This window comes from Heteronotia binoei, chromosome 2 (assembly GCF_032191835.1).
Source record: "Heteronotia binoei isolate CCM8104 ecotype False Entrance Well chromosome 2, APGP_CSIRO_Hbin_v1, whole genome shotgun sequence".
Taxonomy (NCBI): Eukaryota; Metazoa; Chordata; class Lepidosauria; order Squamata; family Gekkonidae; genus Heteronotia; species Heteronotia binoei.
Window position 1 is genome coordinate 18,503 of NC_083224.1, and position 21,851 is coordinate 40,353.

Genomic DNA, 21,851 nt, shown 5'->3' on the forward strand with positions numbered 1-21,851 from the left:
TCACATTATTACACAATACTAGAACTGATGAATTGTTTATTGTTATTGTTTTATTGCTGTGAGCCACCCTGAGCCAGCTTCAGAGGGAAGGGTGGGATAAAAATCCCTACACTGCTGATGGATTACGATCATTATAGGTTCACTGTCAGAAGAGTCCGTCTTTACTGCAGTTGAACAACACCATAAAATGTTTTTAGTTGTATTTTATTGTTTTTAAACTGTATTTGTAGATGTTTGACCTGATTGTTAGCTGCCCTGAGTCCACTTGTGGAGAGGATGGGATAGAAATTTGAAGTAATAAACAAACAAATAAATAAATAAAACCCGAGGTTTTGCCATTGACTTCAGTGGCCCATTGGGAACAATGGTGGAATGGGGCACCCTCTTTGGGTGCCCCTAAAATTGGACCCCCTAGTCCAATATTTTTGAAACTTGGCAGTTCTGTGTGGGACAGGCTTCTGCAGATGGTCTGCGAATTTGGTGCCTCTCCCTCAAACCCTCTGTCCCCCAGCCACTATTCATTATACCCTTTTCTGCCTTTGACTTCAGTGGCCCATAGGGTACAAGGCAGCCAAATAGCAGTCGAATAGATTTGGCGGGATTCTGGACTGCTGTGTCTGGCAGTTGAATCAGATCAGAGAATCTGATTTGGCTGTATACGGAGCAGAATGCAGCCAAATCAGCTGTTATTTTGGACTGCATTTAGTTTGGCGCAACTGAATGCACACCCCTACTTGGGAGCTGTTTATTATGACATTTGGAAGGAGATGCTAAGAACGAAGCAGGGGACTAGCAGGAGGAGACTGCAGCAGCCATCCGTCTGTCCATCCATCAGGGGACTTTGGGCAATCCTGAAAGAGTCCCCTGAATTTGCAGACTGAAGCCAGGGAGTAACCTGACCGTCTCGGGAGTGAGGCTGGAACTGCCCTCTTGTGCCCCTGCTGCACAAGAAATGCTTCTATTATAACCCTCAGATTCAGTGAAAGCTGACACTTGAGCCTCTCTGTGGCTGGAACTTTTCATAATCTCAGCAGTCAACCTCCTTAGCCAGTCAGCCTTCAGGGGGAGGGAGAGTCACAGGATAAGGACCGGGGCTGAGCCATGGGCAACAAGCAGACCACCTTCACTCTGGAGCAGCTGGATGCATATCAGGTAAGAGCCCTTTTCTGCTCTCAGACACCCCAAGCCTCTCCCTTGCATGCACTTGTCTTGTTCACTCAGATAAGGCTAGCCAGAAGGTGAGACGGGGCAGGGGGGGGGGAGAAACCCTTTTCCAGCTGTTTGGGAGCAGAGAAACAACTGCCTTTTCTGACATGGAGAGGAGTTGCAAGAGCTCCCCATGGCCCTTGAGAGATGGGAGCGGGGGGAGGGGAGAGGAGTCCACGATTACTACTACAGGGCCAGAGATGACTCTGGGGTGTGAGCCTGGCACACCCATCTCTGACTTGAGATTTCTTCTGTTTCAGGACACAACATTTTTCACCAAGAAAGAAATTCTCAGGTGAGGGAGCTTTTCAATACAAATGTGTAAAATGCAGCCACTTGAAATGTATGTTTTGAAAAACAGTGATCAATTAAATTGTTTATACCCTAATTGATTCCCCACTCCTCCACTTGCAGCTCCTGGAATGGCCTTGGGTCAGTCATAGCTATCGTAGGAGTTGTCCTTGAAAGGGCAGCTGCTGTGAGAGCCCTCTCAGCCCCACCCACCTCACAGGGTGTCTGTTATGGGGGGAGAAGATATAAGAGATTGTAAGCTGCTCTGAGTCTCTGATTCAGAGAGAAGGGCAGGGTATACATCTGCAGTTTTTGTCGTCTTTTCCTCTTTGCTGAAGGATTAAGAATGGCTGGGCCAGAGTTATTTTCCACATTTTTATCTACAGAATGTGAGCTCTTGCCTTCCACTGACACCAAAGACATAACTCCATAACATGAATTCTTCTTTGCCTTGGTATTCTGGTGATTCAAACCATTGCTATTCTGGAGCTGAGGAAATCCCATAGTGCCAGTTTAAGATGTTCATAGGACAGGTTACAATGTGCACCCCTCTGTCAGACACCAGAGGTCTCTTAACACACACACACACACACAGTGTGTATGTCTTAAACAGCAGGGAGGGCAGCCTCCCACATTTTGAATTGGTACTGTCCAAGCAAAAGGGTTTGTTTGTTTTTTTAAAGCTTGATTTCTTTTTTGAATCCGTAGCTATTACAGATTGCCAAAACTTTTTGAGAGAGGGAGGGAGAGAGAGAGTAAAAGCAAAGTGTTTAAAATGCTTTCCTGCAAAAGGCAAAACCAAAGCTGCCAAGATCCAGCGGTCCTTCCTGCCCTACTGCCCAGCTCCTCCTGAGGAATTCATGGGATAAAGCCCCTGCAGAGATTGGGTCAGGAAGAGGACAGTGGGGCAGGAGAACCCTGCCAGGTTTGTCTCCCTTTTACCATTTTTGATTTGCAGCATGATGCACAAATGGGGTGAAACTTAAGTATGGGTGCATTTTTCATGCCTGGAACAGAGTCCAAGCACATAATTGTATCATGAATAAGACATCTATTATTGATAAGGAATCCTTTTGAAACTTCTCCCTCTTTGTTCCCTTCTGCTTCCACTGATGACAGCTGTGAACAGGCATTGGATCTATGAGAAAAGCAAGCAGCTACCTCCCCCCACAGCCCAGCCCAAAGCCCCCATCCTGACCCCAGGTTGTTTCATGCATAACACCCCCCCCACACACACACACTACCTGGTATTAAAGCTGGCAGAGCAGGGAGGCAGTTGGGCTGCTCAGTCCTATATAGTCCCATGTGCATAGACTGAACATGATCCTCAACTGCTAGGATGCTACAGAGAAGGGTGAGCTTATTAGAGGGAGGGAGGGAGGGGTGACATTTCAGGAGTCCTGGGTCCTTGCTCCATCCAGAGTTTACTTTTGAATGATCAGACTTGCACCTTACACTGTCCTCTTATCTACACATTCACTGGGGAAGAAATAGAATCCTAGAGTTGGAAGGGACCTCCAGGGTCATCTAGCCCAACCCCCAGCACAATGCATGAAATTCACAAATATCTCCCCTACACACACTCACCCATATACCGAGTGACACCTGCTCAGAAGATGGCAAAAAACATCCCTGTATAGTCCATCTGTACTATGTAGTTGTTACAGTAGTACTGTTGACAAATCTTTCATTGCTGCTTGCTAAGCCTTCTTGTCTTCATTGAAAATATGGATGTAAAATTTCTCTAATGCTATAGATCAGACATGTTAAACATATGGCTGGAAAGCCAGAACCAGACTGCCCAAGTCTCTTGCCTGGCTCACAAGCAACTGGGGGGCAGGAACCAGACCAAATGTGGATTAGAAGGGCCTATTTAGGGCATTGTACTCCCTGCGGAGGTCCCTCCCATTCTCAAATGTCGCACCTCCCCAGGGTCTTCCTAGCCCAGAGTTGGCAACCCTAAGGGGTGAGGAAGGTTACTGTGTCCCCGAGCCTGTCCTTTTGCTGCCCTTGGCCAAGGTACCCCACTGTCTGCCATTGCCTCCTCCTCTGGCCGGAACGTGTTAGGCTCCTACCTGGGCTGGTGGAAAGACAGCTAGCTGTTCATGTGTGGCAGGCAGAATCTCTTTGACCCCTACCTCCCTCAACCCAGTGGAATGGCTTCCCACTTGGGCAGCCCAGGGAAGGTGCCCAAGGGCACAAGTGCCTGTGGAAAGCTGCTGGCTGGCTTGCCAAACATGCCCACTTTTAAAAGCATGTGAACAGAGCAGCTAGCCAGGCTGGGTGCAACCGCCTGGGTGAGAGAGAAAAGCCCCGCACCAGGCCTTGAATTCAGCAGGAGCTCACAGGAGCACAGCTCCTGAACCTTTCTGATGGCCCCCCTCCTCATCCCCACCTACCTACCTTGTCCATTGAATAGGAGGTGCAACTACATAACAATCCCTGGATCAGGAGAGCAGGCAGCCAGCCAGCCACCAGGGGATTTGCCACACCCCCAACACCCTCATTAACCCCTGGAGAAGCCCACGCCACCCTTTCTCCACTTCTTATGTGATGTTGGCTGACGGGTAGCTTGCTGGCCTTTTGACGGGGGGAGCAGACAAGGAGAGCCCCAGGGGAGCGAGGCCTGCTTGCCCGGGGCTCTCTCCTGGGTCAGGTTGCTTTTGGCTGGTGGGGGGGGGGGCATATGGCAATGAGCTCCACCATCTATTTTTCTACAAAACGACCCCTGCCCAGCACCGATATGCGTCCAGAATGCTGGAGATCATGGGTGGAGGAGTCGCATCAACTGGAGACTGCTGCTAACTGCATGGCCCAGCCTGACAAACTGCCATTTAGGTCAGATCCAGTCCTTGTAAAAACGAGTTCAACACCTCTGCTATAGATTGCCTTATATTTTAAAAATCGTGCTATACATCTTGAATAAAACCATCTGTCTTTTCACTCATTCCCAAAGGGGAAAAAGATCCCAGAAGTTTTTTTTTACTGTTCCCTAACATTTTTCAATTTTTCATTGATGTACATTTGGAATATGAAAACCTTTTTCTTAAGAAGCATTTCACTCATTCTAAAAGAACATATTTCAGAGGAGGGATTTTTTCCAGTGCTCCCCGCCCCCAATTTCTCAATATTCCCATTAGAAAAACTGGGAAAAGTTGGGGGGGGGCTTTTCCCCTGTGGGCCTTCATATCTCTAGCTGAAACTGTTCACTGAGGAGACAGCTGAGAGGTGATATGATCACCATCTTCAAGTACTTGAAGGGCTGTCCTATAGAGGATGGTGAGGAATTGGTTTTCTGTGGCCCCAGAAGGTAGGACCAGAACCAATGGGCTGCAATTAAATCAAAAGAGTTTCTGGCTCAACATTAGGAAGAATTTCCTGACCATTAGAGTGGTTCCTCAGTGGAACAGGATTCCTTGGGAGGTGGTGGGCTCTCCTTCCTTGGAGGTTTTGAAACAGGCTGGATGGCCATCTGACAGCAATGAGGATCCTGTGAATTTAGGGGGAGATGTTTGTGAGGTTCCTGCATTGTGCAGAGGGTTGGACTAGATGACCCTGGAGGTCCCTTCCAACTCTGTGGTTATATGATTCCCCCCACCCCCAGCATTTAGCTGTCAAGTTCAGTTAACCAATGACCAGCAGAAACCATTTTCTGGCCTGGATGTAACACCTCCAGGAGAGATTCCCATCCGATCATTCTTGGAAAAATATCAATCAAAATCTTGGGCCAGACTCTCCCTGTCACTCAGTGTCACTTCCTGTCACTATAGCTAACCAGTCTGAACAAGTTTGTCAAACTCTGGAGGAGGAGGAGGAGGATTTATCCCCTGCCCTTCCCTTGGAGTCTCAGTGTCAGACGATGGAACTTCAAAGTAAGCAGACTTCCATTGGTTACAATGTTAAGGCTTTATTTTGATCATCCAAAGGCTCTGAGCATGGATACTTGGAACTGATGCCCTCCCTATGGAGTATAGACATTTTAACTAGAAGTACATCAAAGGCTTTTCTAAACAAGACTACATTCCCACAATATGGTGATACATTTCACAAGTTAGGTCCTTCTTATCTCGCTGTGGTTCCCTTTCCCACAGGAACAGCTTCTAGCTGCCTCTGAGGCATTTTATCTTCAAAGGACTGTTGCATTTGTTAGTACCAAGGACAGGAACTCACAGCAGGGTTAGTAATATATTTGATATGCAAGGTTTCTACTTGGGGTTAGTAACAAATGTTAGAAAATTGAGTCGGTTAGGTCAAGCAGCTTACAGCAGTTTAAACACAGCATCACATCATAGTAGTGAAGCATCATATCATAACACTAAAGCTTTCCAGAGTCTGACACTCAGAGTGGCTTACAATCTCCTTTCCTCCCCCCCCCCCCCCCCACAACAGACACCCTGTGAGCTGGCGAGGCTGAGAGAGCTCTTTTGAGAACTGCTCTTCAGCAGAAAACTTCTGAGAGAGTTTTGACTGACCCAAGGTCACCCAGCGGACTGCATGGGGAGGAGGAGTGGGGAATCAAACCCAGTTCTCCAGATTAGAGTCCGCCACTCTTAATCATGACACCAAACTGGAAATGCCAAGGGACAGGTGACTCTTTCCCTCTCTTTGCAGGTTGTTTTACAGGTACCGTGATTTGGCCCCTCAGCTAGTCCCCCTGGACTACACCAGCAAGCCCCATGTGAAGCTGCCCTATGAACTCATCGGCAGCATGCCTGAGCTGAAGGTATTGGACAGCAAGGAGAGGGAGGGGAGGGCAAAGAGAAATGGGAGGGGATGTTGGTGGATACCTGGCAGGAAGGGCTAGAACAGGATGGCCCCTGGGCTTTGACCACAGTGTGTTTGACTAGATGGGCCACTGGCCTAGTCCTGCATGGCTTCTCTTCTGTTCTTATGATGGGCCTATGGCTCTGCTCCTGCAGTATGAATGGACACAACACAACAAACATGGAGCTATCCTCATTAGCTCCAAGAGGAATTAATGCCAAAGGAATTGTTTCTGCTGGTGGAAACAAAATAGCTGATCTGGAAAGCGTTTACACCACCAGCAAGACAGGCAGGCCTGTAGCTACAATGGGGCCAGCTTGTTGGTGAGATCTTTAAATCACTCCCGGAGGCTTCTGCCACACCTCTGGAGCAATTTGAATTTATGGGGAGCACATTTTTAGGTGGGGACACTTCAAAAATTCAGGTGCCCCCTGAATTTTTAAAAAGCACCCCTGCCTTTAAATTTCTGGCTATGGCCCTGAAGACAAGTGTTCCACCAGAGCCATTTTCTCACCCAAGGGGAAGAGGAGAGATTGATTTGCAGCACAAGAATAAGGGAGATTGCTCAGAGGGTTAGCTGGGTTGGTCTGGGGACAAATAGCTAAGTTCCAGTCCAGAAGCACCTGAAAGAGACCAACAAAATTATTTGGGGTAAAGAGCTTTTGAGATACCCCAAAAAGGTTTTCTGAAGAACAAGTTCTGTCAGACTAACCTTATCTCTTTTTTGAGGAAGTTACTACCTTGCTGAATCAGGGGGATGCTGATAGTTGGATGAATAGTTGGATGAAGGAATAGAGGTAATTGGCTGTTGTAGGTTTTCCGGGCTGTGTGGTCGTGGTCTTGGCATTGTGAGACCTGACATTTCACCAGCAACTGTGACTGGTATCCTCAGAGATGTAACCCAGAAAACAGGAGGGAATGCTTATTAAATTTGCAGATGATACTAAATTGGGAAGGGTTGCAAATACAGTAGAAGACAGAAACGGGATGCGGGATGATCTTGACAGGCTGGAAAACTGGTCTAAAACCAATAAAGAAGATGAAGAAGATATTGGATTTATATCCCGCCCTCCACTCCAAAGAGTCTCAGAGCGGCTCACAATCTCCTTTACCTTCCTCCCCCACAACAGACACCCTGTGAGGTGGGTGGGGCTGGAGAGAGCTCTCACAGCAGCTGCCCTTTCAAGGACAACCTCTGCCAGAGCTATGGCTGACCCAAGGCCATGCTAGCAGGTGCAAGTGGAGGAGTGGGGAATCAAACCCGGTTCTCCCAGGTAAGAGTCCGCACACTTCACCACTACACCAAACTGGAATGAAATGAAATTTAATGGAGATAAGTATAAAGTTCTGCATTTAGGTAGAAAAAAATCCAATGCATCATTATAGGATGGGGGAAACTTGCCTTGGTAGTAGTATGTGTGAAGAGGATCTAAGGGTCTTAGTGAACTGTGCAGTGAACAGCAGTGTGATGTGGTAGCTAAGAAGACAAATGTGTCAACAGAAGTCTAGTGTCCAGATCACACAAAGAGATGATATCACTTTTCTCTGAGCTGGTTAGACCTCACCTAGAGAGCATTGTGTTCAGTTATGGGCACCACATTTTAAGAAGGATATAGACAAGCTTGAATGGGCCCAGAGGAGGGCAACGAAGATGGTGAGGGTCTGGAACCGAAGTCCTATGAAGAAAGGTTGAAGGAGCTGAGTATGTTAAGCCTGAAGAGGAGATGACTGAGAGGTGATATGATCACCATCTTCAAGTACATGAAAGCTGTCAATATAGAGGATGGTGCAGAGTTATTTTCTGTTGCCCCAGGAGGTCAGATCAGAATCAACAGGTTGACATTAAACCAAGAGAGTTTTCGGCTCAACATTAGGAAGAACTTTCTGACAGTTAGAGTGGTTCCTCAGTGGAACAGGCCTCCTCAGGAGTTGGTTTGTAAACAGAGGCTAGATGGCCATCTGACAGCAATGCTGATTCTGTGAATTAGGCAGCTCATGAGAAGGAGGGCAGGGAAGGTTGCCCCAGTGCTTAGTTCTTGTGGCCCTTTCTTACATGCCCAGGGAAATGTCGTTTGGCACTTTGGGGTTGGATAGCAATTTTTCTCCAGACCAATTTTGCCAGGGATCCTGGAGGGTTTGGTTTTTTTGTCACCTTCTGGGTGTGGAGCAGATGTCACTGGGGGTGGGGGGAGGTATTTGTGAATTTCCTGCACTATGCAGGGGGTCGGACAAGATGACCTTGGAGGTACCTTCAAACTCTGATTCTATGATTAGCAAAAGCTCTTATGCCAAAAATTTTGTTGGTCTCAAGTGCAACTTGACTTGAATCTTGCTCTTTTGATTGCTGTGGAAGATGCTTCCTAGAGAGACAGATGGGACAAGAAGGATGCCTGGAGGCTGAGAGGAACGGATAGAGTTCACTCCCTCTCCAGACTGACCATCCCTATCTCCCCAGGACAACCCCTTCCGGCAACGGATTGCTGAGGTGTTCTCTGAGGATGGGGAGGGCAACATGACCTTAGACGATTTCCTGGACATGTTCTCTGTGATGAGTGAAATGGCGCCCCGAGACCTCAAGGCTTACTATGCCTTCAAAATATATGGTGAGTGGCCTGAGGATCTCTCAGTGCTGTGGTGGTGGTGGTGTTGGTGGGGAGAAACGTCATAAATAAAGTAACAAAGGCTGTGTGTCACCTCCTCAGACTGGCAGCCAAGTGTCTAATCAGAGCCCCCCCCCCCACTGACTTTACCTGCAGTGACACCCAGGGCATCACCGGGTGGTGTGTGTGTGATATCCTGTTTTGTGGGCCAGTGGCCAGCAACCAGCAAGGACTGCAGACTGCGGTGGGAATCCCAGGTTGATACAATGGGTCCCTTGAGGAAAGGGGACTAGCAGAGATGGTGGAGCTGCCTGCCTCCCCCCCTCCAGCAGGGCTTTCATGTCATCCCTATAGGCACAGAGGCAAACACCCAGCCAGCACAGCGATGACGCAGCCACTCAAGGAACAGAGACAGCTTGGAGGCCACAGAGACAGGGCAAAAGTGTTCCTAGAGACAAGAGATTCTGAGTGTTTTCTGCAAGAAGGGCTGATTGGCCACCAACTGGCCAGGCTCCCAGCAGAATGCAGGACGGGCAGGGCCCAAGGGCAATCCAAGTGCTGCTGTTCTGCTGGCGTTCCCAGCCTCCATCGCCAAGGTCCACACAGGGCTGGTTCTGCGAGAGAGTCAGAGCTCAGCTTGGGTTGGACTCATGAGGAAGGAGCAAGAGAGGAAAGCTCACACAGCTGAAGAAGGACTTGTCACTGGCTTCTTTCCAACAGACTTTAACAATGATGACTACATCTGCAAGTCCGACTTGGAGAAGACTGTTAACAAGCTGACCCGCAAGGAACTGACGCCAGAGGAGGTGAACCTGGTGTGTAACAAGGTGATTGATGAGGCAGACATGGACAACGATGGGAAGCTGTCCTTAGAGGACTTCCAGCACATGATTGTGCGAGCCCCTGACTTCCTCAGGTAACAGAAACCATCTTGGCCTCTTGGCCGCACCTTCCATTGATGGGCCCAGGCTGACTGGAGCTGGGGAAGACCCCCCCCCCTTTAACAAGTTAAGCCACTCTTAAAACCCACATAAGATGAAACCCCACTGAGAAGGCACTGCAGCAGATGTTTTCTCTCGCACCCATCCTGCCTACTAACAAGGAATGGCACTGCTGGGCACGAGGAAGTTGCCCCTCCCCCTCCTGGCATGGAGCACAGCCTCCTCACCCTCCACAACACACACTGAGGGCCCTTCTGCCTATGACAAGGACATTCTGCCTAAGCTGCAGCAGCTGGATTCCTTGAGTTCAGCTTCCACCAGATGTCTTCTTTTTTAAAAAAAAAAAAAATCTTAATTTGCCTTCCCCATACCATTCTTACCAGTTACTCGTCTGTTAATGGGGCACAGATGTGTATTGTTTTGTTTTTTAACAGCACTTTCCATATTAGAATCTGAAAAGGGGGGTTATGAAGATAATGGGACCCACCCCACCCCCACTCCTTCCGGCACAAGTGAATTGGACCTGTTGATGTTTGGAGTCTGTCTTAATCCAAAGCTTCAGGAAGTTCAGCTGCTGGTGGAGGTGAAATGTTTGGTCTCTGGAAGGCTTCCCAAAGGATGAGGGGACACCACACCTTTGTGTTCTTTCTTGCTGGGAAGGTGAATTAGGGGACGCTGCCGATACAGGCCTCTCTCCCTCCCTCTCAAACCTGATACAATAAATTTATTTTAATTGCCATATTTATAGCCCACCTTTCCCGCTGAAATGCAAGGCAGGTTACAAAATATAAAAATTAAATCAGGCAGCACAGTACACTCAACAATAAAAGATTAAGATTAAAAGAATTACAATGTTTGGGGTTTTTTTGCTAAATCAGGAGGCAATCTTATGTGGAGCTCAGAAAAGAGACTCCAGTCTGCAAACAGTTCTAAAATCATTGTGATTGGAGGGTTCACAGATTTCCAAGCATTAGACAGGTTTTAAAAGCTAACTTCTTTTAAAACCTGTCTAATGGGTTGAGGTTGACTCAGCCTTTCATCCTTCTGAAGTTGGTAAAATGAGTCCCCAGCTTGCTGGGAGGAAAGTGTAGATGACTGGGGAAGGCAATGGCAAACCACCCCATAAAAAGTCTGCCGTGAAAACATTGGGAAAGCAACATCACCCCAGAGTCAGAAACGACTGGTGCTTGCACAGGGGACTAAAAGAGCTTGCAGATGTAATTTCTAGGCCTCTGGCCATTATTTTTGAGAATTCTTGGAGAACAGGAGAGGTGCCAGAAGACTGAAGGCAGGCAAATGTTGCCCCATCTTCAAGAAGGGGGAAAAGGAGGATCCGGGTAACTACCAACCCATCAGCTTGACATCTATACCTGGAAAAGTTTTAGAAAAAATCATCAGTCAGTCCTAGGACATCCACAGCCCAATCCAGACATAAGTGGTGGCCGGCCATGGCGTAACTGCCACACCAATAGTAGACTTCCTGAGGACTTTGGCACACTGGAGCGTGGGGAGGGGAGAGGCGTAGCTTGCCATGAGGAAGATGGTTGCCATGCCAATGCCACTGGCATAGGCACAAGGGAGGTGGAGGGGGGGCCAGCCCACCCCCCCATTGGCCAGTCCTGGCGCATGCACCACGGCTCATGACAGTCAAGGATGGGAAGAGGCGGCCCCAGAGAGGCTGATAGCCATACCCAATCCGCCCCCCAATGGAGAACAGAGCCAATGATGGGCAGACCATCACAGTCAAAGGAAAGACATCCCACCAACATGGGGAGGGAACAGGAGTGAGGCTGGGCACGAGAAGCGTGGCTTGGTGGCCTCAGAACTCAGAGTCGAATTCATCAACCTCTCCTTTGTGCCCTGCGCACAACAGCCCTGTGGGGTCAGGTAGGCTGTCAGCCCAGGCAGGCTGAGGGGTGGCACCCCCCTCCCCTATCCAGCCATGCGGGGGCAGCATGGTGACTCATAGCCCACTCTCCCCCCAAGAACCAAGTCTGCCCACCCTCCCAGGAATTCCCTCGGAGAGGCCACTGACAGAGTGGGGGGGGGGGGGGGTTGCTCAGGGAATGTGCAGCAGATGCCAAGCAGGAGAGACAACAGAGGGCACAGCTCAGACATTATTTTTCCAGAACAGAGTGCAACAGTCTCCCTGGTGCATGCTGGGCAGTCTCGCTGTGTGTGGGGCTCCATTCCGAGCGGCGTCCAGAAACAGCTGAGGGAGTGGTGGGGGTGCAGCAACACATGCGGAAGCCTCTGTTGGATTCCCACCTGCAAAAACGGAGACAGAGATCATGAGCACCTCCAGGGGCACCAGCTGGTAGAGGAGGCTGCGTTTCAGCCAGGTGCTCTCTTAACGCACCTCCCTGCATCGGGGCAGCTGCCACACACACCTCCCGTGCCCTGCCAGAGGTTGGGAACGTGGCAAAGGGCAGACCAAGGGAAGGGCGCAGGCAGCAGCACTGAGGAGCGGGGCCAGCAAAGTCCCCCTGCCGGAGCCGACTACCTGGTTCAAGTGCCAGAGACACTCGCACACCAAGTGGTCAAGAGCGAGGGAAGGGGGAGGACAGTGGGGGGACACAGTGCAATTTACCCAACCATGGGAAACAGTCCTTGCATGCAGAGCCTCTGGGAACCCGGAACCTGTGGAGACCTGGAAACAAGTGCAGTTAGCCCCAGGGGAGAGACCTCACTCTCCCCCTCGCAAGTCAAAGATACTGTCAAAGCAACCGTGCGGTGCAAAACCCGTCACCAACGTGCCTGCCTGTCCCTCACGCTAAGTCCGTATGGCAGGGAGCTCACCGGCAGATCTTCCTGCCATGCGAATCTGTCCCTAACAACTGAGTTGTGCGATGCCAGAATGGAAGTATTTCTAGGAGGGGGGACTGTGATTGGGTGCTGGGGAGGGGGCTCGTCAGCCTGAGGAGCAAGGGTGAGGCAATCACACCGCTCCCTAAGGGATTTGGGGCCTCCAGAGCACTTTCAGCCCCCCTCCTTAGGATTGTGCTGTTAGAAAGGATGACTGTGATTACTAAGAGCCAGCATGTGTTTCTCAAGAACAAGTCAGATCGGACTAACCTGATCTCTTTTTTTGAGAAAGTGACTACTTTGCTTGATCAGGGGAATGCTGTAGATATACTTTATCTTGATTTCAGTAAGGCTTTTGATAAGGTTCCACATATTATCCTTGTTGACAAGTTGGTAAAATGTGGTTTGGATCCTGTTAGCGTTAGGTGGATCTGTAACTGGTTGACTGATCGTGCCCAAAGAGTGCTTGTGAATGGTTCCTCATCCTCTTGGAGAGGAGTGACAAGTGGAGTGCCTCAAGGATCTGCCTGGGACCTGTTTTGTTCAACATCTTTATAAATGATTTAGATGAAGGAATAGAGAGAATGCTTATTAACTTTGTAGATGACAGTAAATTGGGAGAGGTTGCAAATACAGTAGAAGACAGGATACACGATGATCTTGACAGGCTGGAAAACTGGGCTAAAACCAATAAAATGAATTTGAAGAGGGATAAATGTAAAGTTCTGCATTTAGGAAAGTCTAATATAATGGATTCCACACAATGAAGAGGCGAGGTGGTAGTGAACATAGCTCTATATTCAATACAGCATCATATAGTGCTGCACTCAGAGACTAACTACTGGGCCAACAAGCCAACTATATATACATTCCAGGTTCCCGTGCGAGCGTCCTATTGGACCATTCAAACCAGCAGGAATTGGAGCAGGGCAGCAGGGATTTGGATCCTCCTGCCCATTGTTCCTGAGTCCCCAAGCTCGGTCCTACAGGCTCCAATAAGCCAGGCAATAACTCCATATATTAGACACATTACCAATCACATATATAGCAGAAAAAAAAATCCCATGCATAGTTATAAGTTCGGGGAGACTTGTCTGGGCAGTAGCATATGTAAAAGGATGTAGGGGTCTTAGTGGACCATACGCTGAACATGAGTCAACAGTGTGTTGCAGTGGCTGAAAAGGCAAATGCAATATTGGATTGAAATAACAGAAAAGAGTTGAAATAAGAGAAGTATAGTCTCCAGATCATGTGAAGTGATGGTATCTCTTTACTCTGCTCTGGTAAGACCTCACCTGGAGTATTGTGTTCAGTTTTGGGCATCACATTTTAAGAAGGATGTAGACAAACTGGAACGGGTCCAGAGGAGGGCAACAAAGATTGTGAGGGGCCTGGAGACCATCCTATAAGGAAAGATTGAAGGAGTTGGGCATGTTTAGCCTGGAGAAGAGGCGGCTGAGAGGTGATAGGATCACTATCTTCAAGGCTGTCCTATAGAGGATGGTGTGGAATTGTTTTCTGTGGCCTTGGAAGGTCGGACCAAAACCAATGGGTTGAAATTAAATCAAAAAGGTTTCTGGCTCAACATTAGGAAGGACTTCCTGACGGTTAGAGCCAGGCCCAGCACTAGGGGTTCTGGTGCCCCTAGGCTGAGGCCCCTTTCCCCATTCCCCCCCAGTCTATTGCTGCATGTGCTTCATGCGCAAGGCCCAGAAGAGACATCATCAGGCTGTGCATGCTACAGGCGAATGCTCAGCCCAGGCCCCCCTGCTTCAAAGGGAGCAAGCCGGCCAGCCTGAGCGCTGATGAGAAGCGTCTTCGAGTGTGAGGAGGCAGCAGGTGGTGGCAGGCGCAAGGAGGCAGCAGGTGGCAGGTGCGGGGAGAGGGGGAGCCTCATGGTGCCCCTAGGCCAAGTGGTGCCTGAGGCAGCCATCTACTTGGCCTACTCCCATGCACCGGCCCTGGTTAGAGTGGTTCCTCAGTGGAATAGGCTTCCTCTTTGGGAGGTGGTGGGCTCTCCTTCCTTGGAAGTTCTTCAACAGAGGCTAGATGGCCACCTGACAGCAATGAGGATCCTGTGAATTTAGGGGGAGGTCTTTGTGAGTTTCCTGCATTGTGCAGGGGGTTGGACTAGATGGCTCTGGAGGTCCCTTCTAACTCTTCTATGATTCTAACAGGCTTCCTCCTCGGGAGGTGGTGGGCTCTCCTTCCTTGGAGGTTTTAAAACAGAGGCTAGATGGCCATCTGACAGCAATGAAGATCCTGTGAATTTAGGGGGAGGTGTTTGTGAGTTTCCTGCATTGTGCAGGGGGTTGGACTAGATGGCTCTGGAGGTCCCTTCCAACTCTTCTATGATTCTAACAGGCTTCCTCCTCAGGAGGTGGTAGGCTCTCCTTCCTTGGAGGTTTTTCAACAGAGGCTAGATGGCCATCTGACAGCAATGAGGATCCTGTGAATTTAGGGGGAGGTGTTTGTGAGTTTCCTGCATTGTGCAGGGGGTTGGACTAGATGACCCTGGAGGTCCCTTCCAACTCTATGAGTCTATGAGTCTATGATTCTATTATTCTTTTGCCTTCAGGTGGGTTGCTGATTGAGTCTGAAGCAGCAAAAGAAAGTTCAACTAAAGCTGCACCTTTAAAACCAAAAAAGTTTAATTCGAGGTATAAGCTCTTGTGTGCATTGCACACTTCTTCGGATACAGTGAAATGGAAAGATTTAGGCAGGTAGCCATGTTGGTCTGAAGCAACAGGGGAAAAATTGTGTCAGGCACCTTGAAGACCAACAAAGTTTTATTCAAAGTATACAATTTCATGTGCATGCACACTTGTTCAGTGTATCTGAAATGAAGTGTGTGTGTGTGCACATGAAAGTTTATACTTAAAATAAAACTTTGTTGGTCTTCAAGGTGCTAGTGGACTCAAATTTTGTTCCAATGAGATGGAAGTTATGAGTCCATACATACGTCTCAAGGATGAGCAGCAAATTAGCATAACCATAATAATAAAAGATGTATAACAGATGCAAGTACCAAACTGGAACAACAAGCTTAGTTTATACAGTCACTGTTTGTGTATAATTCCAAGGGAAAACATAGCGAAAGAAATGAATACATCTAAATTGGAGACAGATGAGCAGATGCAACCTTCTAAATTGTGGAGTGCTGAGAGTAATTAACGGGGACCCTGCCATTATGCTTCCTCCATCGCTTCTCAAGCATGCAGGTAACTTAACAGCACCACTTTCTTGGAGGTGGGGTGTCTGGCTGTGCAGTACATATCTCCTCTGGCCTCTGCATATTCTATTATTCATTACGTTACAATTACTATTCCAATCAATAAATAACATAAAATAAAGAGGATGTATAGCCCTTCTTGGTGAGAATATGGATGTAAGTAAATTGATCAGGTTAGCATATGTAGTAAGATAAGAAACCAATCCCTTTCAAGTCCTGGGGATTCCATTGTTCCAAGTGTTGTAATGACTTAAAAATCAGCAGTTTCCTTTTCTACTCTATTCGCGAAGTTCCATTGCAATAAAACAGCTACTTTGAGGTCACCCTGGAAGGAGGCTGTGGTGTTCCGCGCAGGTTTCTCAGTCTCGTGCTTCCTGTCAGATTTGTGTCCATTTATCCTTTGGCGGAGGGTTTGACCTGTTTGCCTTTGTAGAGAACTGAAGGGCATTGTTGGTATTTAACGACATATACAATGTTAGAAGATGTGCAAGTGAGTGATGGTGCAGTTATAAGGCTCTCCTTCCATTTCCTAAAGGAGTCTTTTAAAATAAATATCTATCTAGTCCTTGCAAAGCTGTTTCTGGAGCCCTCTTGGCTTCTTTAGGCTCTTCCCATTTTTCCTTCTCATAGCACTTTCTGTCGTACCCTCATGAGGTGCAAACCATCTCCCAATAGAAGCTTGATCTCAAAAGCATAAGCCATGATCCAAAGAGTTCAAACACCATCTACATAGCCAGTCATTTATTTGCAGTATTCTTCTTTCCCTTCCTAAACTACAGCCTTCAAAAGGAAGAACTGATGAAAACACAACCTGCACTCCTAGGCCCTTCACCTTCTGACCCAGAGCCACATTGTCTCCTTTAATACGTTCAAGGCTGTGCCAGGCAGTAGTATTTGTTTCCACCTGGATGTGCAAGGAAGGATAATAATCTGTGGGCCTGATGCGTCTTCCTACCCGTTCAGTCATGTCCTCAATGTGCGCACGCAGTAGGCAGCATACCTCTCAACAGGGCTTCTTTTTTTGTAGCAAAAGCCCAGCAGGAACTTATTTGCATATTAGGCCACACCCCCTGACACCAAGCCAGCTGGAACTGTGTTCCTGCTCAAAAGAAAAGAAAAGAAAAGAAAAAAGCCCTGCCTCTCGAGACAACGAATCCGGCCAGCAAACTTTGGGTTCTGGCTCTCTGAGTAGGGAATCCCCAATTGCCAGCACCTTCTCCTATACTGGAGAGTGGAAACAAATGCCATATAATAGACAAAGATGAAGAAGAAGAAGAAGAAGAAGAAGAAGAAGAAGAAGAAGAAGAAGAAGAAGAAGAAGAAGAAGAAGAAGAAGAAGAAGAAGAAGAAGAAGAAGAAGAAGAAGAAGAAGAAGAAGAGGAGGAGGAGAAGGTTGGATTTATACCCCGCCCTTCACTACCCGAAGGAGTCTCAGAGCAGCTTGCAATTGCCTTTCCCTTCCCCTCCCCACAACAGACATCCTGTGAGGTAGGTGGGGCTGAGAGCTCTGACTTTGCTCTGTCATGGAGAGAGCTCTGGAATCACACTTTTCCACATCACTGCTGGCATCAGATAATCAAACAGCTCCCCCCCCACCCACTTTGTGGCCTGCAGGAGCAAAACGTCAGCTCTGAGGCTGCCACTCTGTGCCATGCTCTCTGCCTGGGCCTACGGGGTTGGTGGTGATGTCAGATCTGCAGTGGGGTGCCTTGTGCCTGCTGGCATGCCCCTTGGAGCCTGTCCTCTTGGTTCCATGGTCAGGATGCTGATCTTGGATGTGGCCTTATGGGTTCCAAGCTGACCCCCGTCTTTTGGTCTTTCTATGTATACTTTTCGGGGGGGAGCGGGGTATGTCTTGAGCAGAAGCATTAGGGGGGTGGTCTGGCCCTTGATGGGGAAGGAGTGGAAATCCTGTCTGCTGTACTGATCCCCTTCCCCTCTGGGTGAGGGAGGGGGGATCTTTTGGGCTATGCTCCTCTGCTGGGGTGTGAAGATTGCTGGGTCTTCCTTCACTGGGTAGGTGGGAGTGCTGTTGAGGGATAGTGATTGGCTCTGCTCACAGGGGTGTCATCAGCTGCTGTTGCCTGTATTGTATAGTGGGTTCTATGCATTGATGAGTTGATGGATACGTGACAAGCTCTTTATTGGGTACAGTATAGTAGGTGGCTGCAGGAACAAGACTGGGAACTGGGCCAACGGGGCCAAACTTGTATACATCTCTGGGTTCCTGAGCAAGCACATTATTGGGTCATTCAAACCGTCAGGGGCTTGTGATTGGGTCATTCAAACCGTCAGGGGCTTGTGATTGGTCTAGGGCTGCAGAGATTTGGATCCTGCAGCCCTTTGTTTCCCAAGTCCCCAAGCTCAGTTCGTATGGCTCCAATGAGCCAGGCAAGAACACCCAAAGTCTTCTCTTGAGTCCACATACCTAACAGCCTGACTGGTGGATGTTGCCAGGTCGCTATAGACTCCAGGGCACTTGCGATGCCTACTGTCTTGAGGAGGACCAGGAGTGGTTCTCAGATGTTAATAGGGAACAGACCAGCATCCAGCAGTTGTACCAGAGGCTGGCCACCTCCACCTTGGTGGCCCCTGGGAATGCACTGCGAATCTCCTCCTAGCACCCCTCAGGCCATTTGCACACCTGGACAAGTACTCTGACTGCCTGTGGCTTTCCAGCATCTTGGGCACAGGTGAGCAGTTCTCTGCTTCCTTGCATCCCTTTGTCACATAAGAACATAAGAGAAGCCATGTTAGATCAGGCCAATGGCCCATCCAGTCCAACACTCTGTGTCACATAAGAACACAAGAGAAGCCCTGTTGGATCAGGCCAGTGGCCCCTCCAGTCCAACACTCTGTGTCACATAAGAACATAAGAGAAGCCATGTTGGATCAGGCCAATGGCCCCTCCAGTCCAACACTCTGTGTCACATAAGAACATAAGAGAAGCCATGTTGGATCAGGCCAATGGCCCCTCCAGTCCAACACTTTGTGTCACATAAGAACATAAGAGAAGCCCTGTTGGATCAGGCCAATGGCCCATCCAGTCCAACACTCTGTGTCACATAAGAACATAAGAGAAGCCCTGTTGAATCAGGCTAACGGCCCATCCAGTCCAACACTCTGTGTCACATAAGAACATAAGAGAAGCCCTGTTGGATCAGGCCAGTGGCCCCTGCAGTCCAACACTCTGTGTCACATAAAAACATAAGAGAAGCCCTGTTGGATCAGGCTAATGGCCCATCCAGTCCAACGCTCTGTGTCACATAAGAACATAAGAGAAGCCCTGTTGGATCAGGCCAATGGCCCATCCAGTCCAACACTCTGTGTCACATATGAACATAAGAGAAGTCATGTTGGATCAGGCCAGTGGCCCATCCAGTCCAACACTCTGTGTCACATAAGAGAAGCCATGTTGGATCAGGCCAGTGGCCCATCCAGTCCAACACTCTGTGTCACATAAGACTGTAAGAGAAGCCCTGTTGGATCAGGCCAGTGGCCCCTCCAGTCCAACACTCTGTGTCACATAAGAACATAAGAGAAGCCCTGTTGGATCAGGCCAGTGGCCCCTCCAACCCAACACTCTGTGTCACATAAGAACATAAAAGAAGCCCTGTTGGATCAGGCCAGTGGCCCCTCCAGTCCAACACTCTGTGCCACATAAGAACATAAGAGAAGCCCTGTTGGATCAGGCCAGTGGCCCATCCAGTCCGACACTCTGTGTCATATAAGAACATAAGAGAAGCCCTGTTGGATCAGGCCAGTGGCCCATCCAGTCCGACACTCTGTGTCACATAAGAACATAAGAGAAGCCCTGTTGGATCAGGCCAGTGGACCCTCCAGTCCAACACTCTGTGTCACATAAGAACATAAGAGAAGCCCTGTTGGATCAGGCCAGTGGCCCCTCCAGTCCAACACTCTGTGTCACATAAGAACATAAGAGAAGCCCTGTTGGATCAGGCCAGTGGCCCATCCAGTCCGACACTCAGTGTCACATAAGAACATAAGAGAAGCCCTGTTGGATCAGGCCAGTGGACCCTCCAGTCCAACACTCTGTGTCACATAAGAACATAAGAGAAGCCCTGTTGGATCAGGCCAGTGGCCCCTCCAGTCCAACACTCAGTGTCACATAAGAACATAAGAGAAGACATGTTAGATCAGGCCAATGGCCCATCCAGTCCAACACTCTGTGTCACACAGTGGCCAAAAAATATATACACACATATACACACTGTGGCTAATAGTCACCTCTGACCTCCACCTCTCAATACATGTTCTTACCCACTGTTCACCACAGCAACTACAGGAAGGATTCATACAGGAAACGTTTACCCAAGCAACATCGACAGCTGGACAAAACTGGTTTGATATAACCTCTAAGGCGCACACACACACACACACACAGAGCTTGCAAGTGAAATATGCTGACAGTTTTATGGTGACTGATGGGAGGCAACCACCATCTGGAGTGGCAACGGAACAACATACAGTCTTCTGTTTTCTGGGCACATCGACCATCTGCTGGTATCTTTATCAGTTAATGACAAAAGGTACAGTCCCCTGTATGCATACTTCAGTAGCTGGCGGGGAGGGGGGGGGAGAGTGGCTTGTGCAATTTCTGGAATGAACCAGGAAATTGGTTTTAGTCTGTTCCTTCAGCATTTGCAGTTCCAGTGTTTACTCCTATCCAGTTTCTAGCATGCTCACTGTGTACAGATAGTATCACGCAGTTCTCCAGAAGCCATGCTAATTCCAGTCCCAGAGACCATCCTGCCACTTTGGGGCTTGTCATTCCAGCCCCCCCCCCCCAAGAAAAAATACTTATGCTAACCCCAGGGACTGTCATTCCAGTCTGGGGGCTGTCATTTCAGGTGCAAAGCAGTTTCCTTTCAATCCTTCAATCCACCTCACTAAGTGTTGTGTATTGTGGTGGCAGGAGAGAGTCAGGCAGTCCCGTGAGACCAGCAAGGCTTTGGGGTAGAAATCTTCAAGGGTCAGAGTTCCTTTGCTCAGATCCCCTTTGTCAGGTACCTGAGGAAGGAAGCTCTGAGTCCAGACAGCTCAGACACTCCCCCCCCTGCTCCCTCAGGTGCTCCTGGATTTGCAGCTTGCCATTCTCCCACTGGCCACCCTGGCCGGCTGCCCTCTGAAACTGTGGGCTGCCGTGTATTTCTATGGAGACCATGCAGACCAATTGGCCTTCCTGGCTCCCATGACATTATCCAGGGGAATTCAGGCATCCCCCCACCCCACTGTTCCTCCCAGCAGGCATTCCTGTCATTTGTTCTCCTACATTTCCCACACCTGAAAAGTCTACCCTGGCCAACCTCCAGGTGCTGGCTGGAGATCTCCTGTGGTTACAGCTGAGCTCCAGGCAACGGAGAGGAGCTTCCCTTGAGAAAAGGCTGCTTTGGAAGGCAGACTCTGTGACATTACACCTCCACCCTTCCCAGAATCCAGCCCCCAGACCTCCAGGAATTTCCCAACCCAGAAGCAGCAATGCTTCCTGGTCCGGCTGAAGCAACAGAGGAGGAGAGTGCAGCCCAGCCTCCCCCCCCCCCCCCCCACACACACACAGGCACTTAGCAGGCCTCCTGGCCCTCCTCAGTCCCAGCGCTGGCTAACCTCAAGGAGTTTATATTCCACCCCAGAAAGGCAAAATTCTACCCCTCCCTATCTGCACACAGTGCACAGCCAGCCCTCCCCCTCCCCTCCCCTCCCCTCCTCCTTGCTGCCCTGATGCACCCGTTGCTATGGAGAAGGAAGGTTTCCAGGCCCCCTCCCTGGTCACTGACTGGGATGGGGGGTAGGGTTGCCAGCTCCAGGCCGGGAAACTCCTGGAGATTTGGGGATGAAGCCTGGGAAGGACGGTGCCCACAGAGCCCCCCTCCAAAGCATCCCTTTTTTTCCAGGGGAACTGACCTTGCATTCTGGAGATGAGTTGCAATGCCATGGGATTCCCAGGCCCCACCTGGAGGCTGTGGCAAAAACAGGAAGCCACAGTGTATTCAT

General features: G+C 49.1%; 1 protein-coding gene across 2 annotated transcripts; it reads left to right on the forward strand.

Moving 5' to 3' along the window:
* Nucleotides 1-1,063: 1,063 nt before the first annotated feature.
* Nucleotides 1,064-10,295, forward strand: CIB3 (calcium and integrin binding family member 3). Of its 2 annotated transcripts, XM_060233161.1 has the most exons (6): nt 1,064-1,152; nt 1,467-1,501; nt 6,109-6,220; nt 8,717-8,864; nt 9,582-9,777; nt 10,237-10,295. In XM_060233161.1, the coding sequence occupies exons 1-6, from the start codon at nt 1,102-1,104 to the stop codon at nt 10,256-10,258; spliced, it is 564 nt and encodes a 187-aa protein (XP_060089144.1). In that variant the 5' UTR covers nt 1,064-1,101; the 3' UTR covers nt 10,259-10,295. The 2 variants fall into 2 exon arrangements, with proteins under 2 accessions (XP_060089144.1, XP_060089145.1); XM_060233162.1 differs by lacking the exons at nt 1,467-1,501; nt 6,109-6,220.
* The last annotated feature ends 11,556 nt before the right edge of the window (nt 10,296-21,851 follow it).

Bases quoted from the DNA above. Each gene is read 5' to 3' on its own strand.
- CIB3 (XM_060233161.1), top strand. From the start codon at position 1,102: ATGGGCAACAAGCAGACCACCTTCACTCTGGAGCAGCTGGATGCATAT. The intron at 1,502-6,108 runs GTGAGGGAGCTT...CTCTCTTTGCAG, and splicing joins ACCAAGAAAGAAATTCTCAG to GTTGTTTTACAGGTACCGTG. The intron at 8,865-9,581 runs GTGAGTGGCCTG...TCTTTCCAACAG, and splicing joins CTATGCCTTCAAAATATATG to ACTTTAACAATGATGACTAC.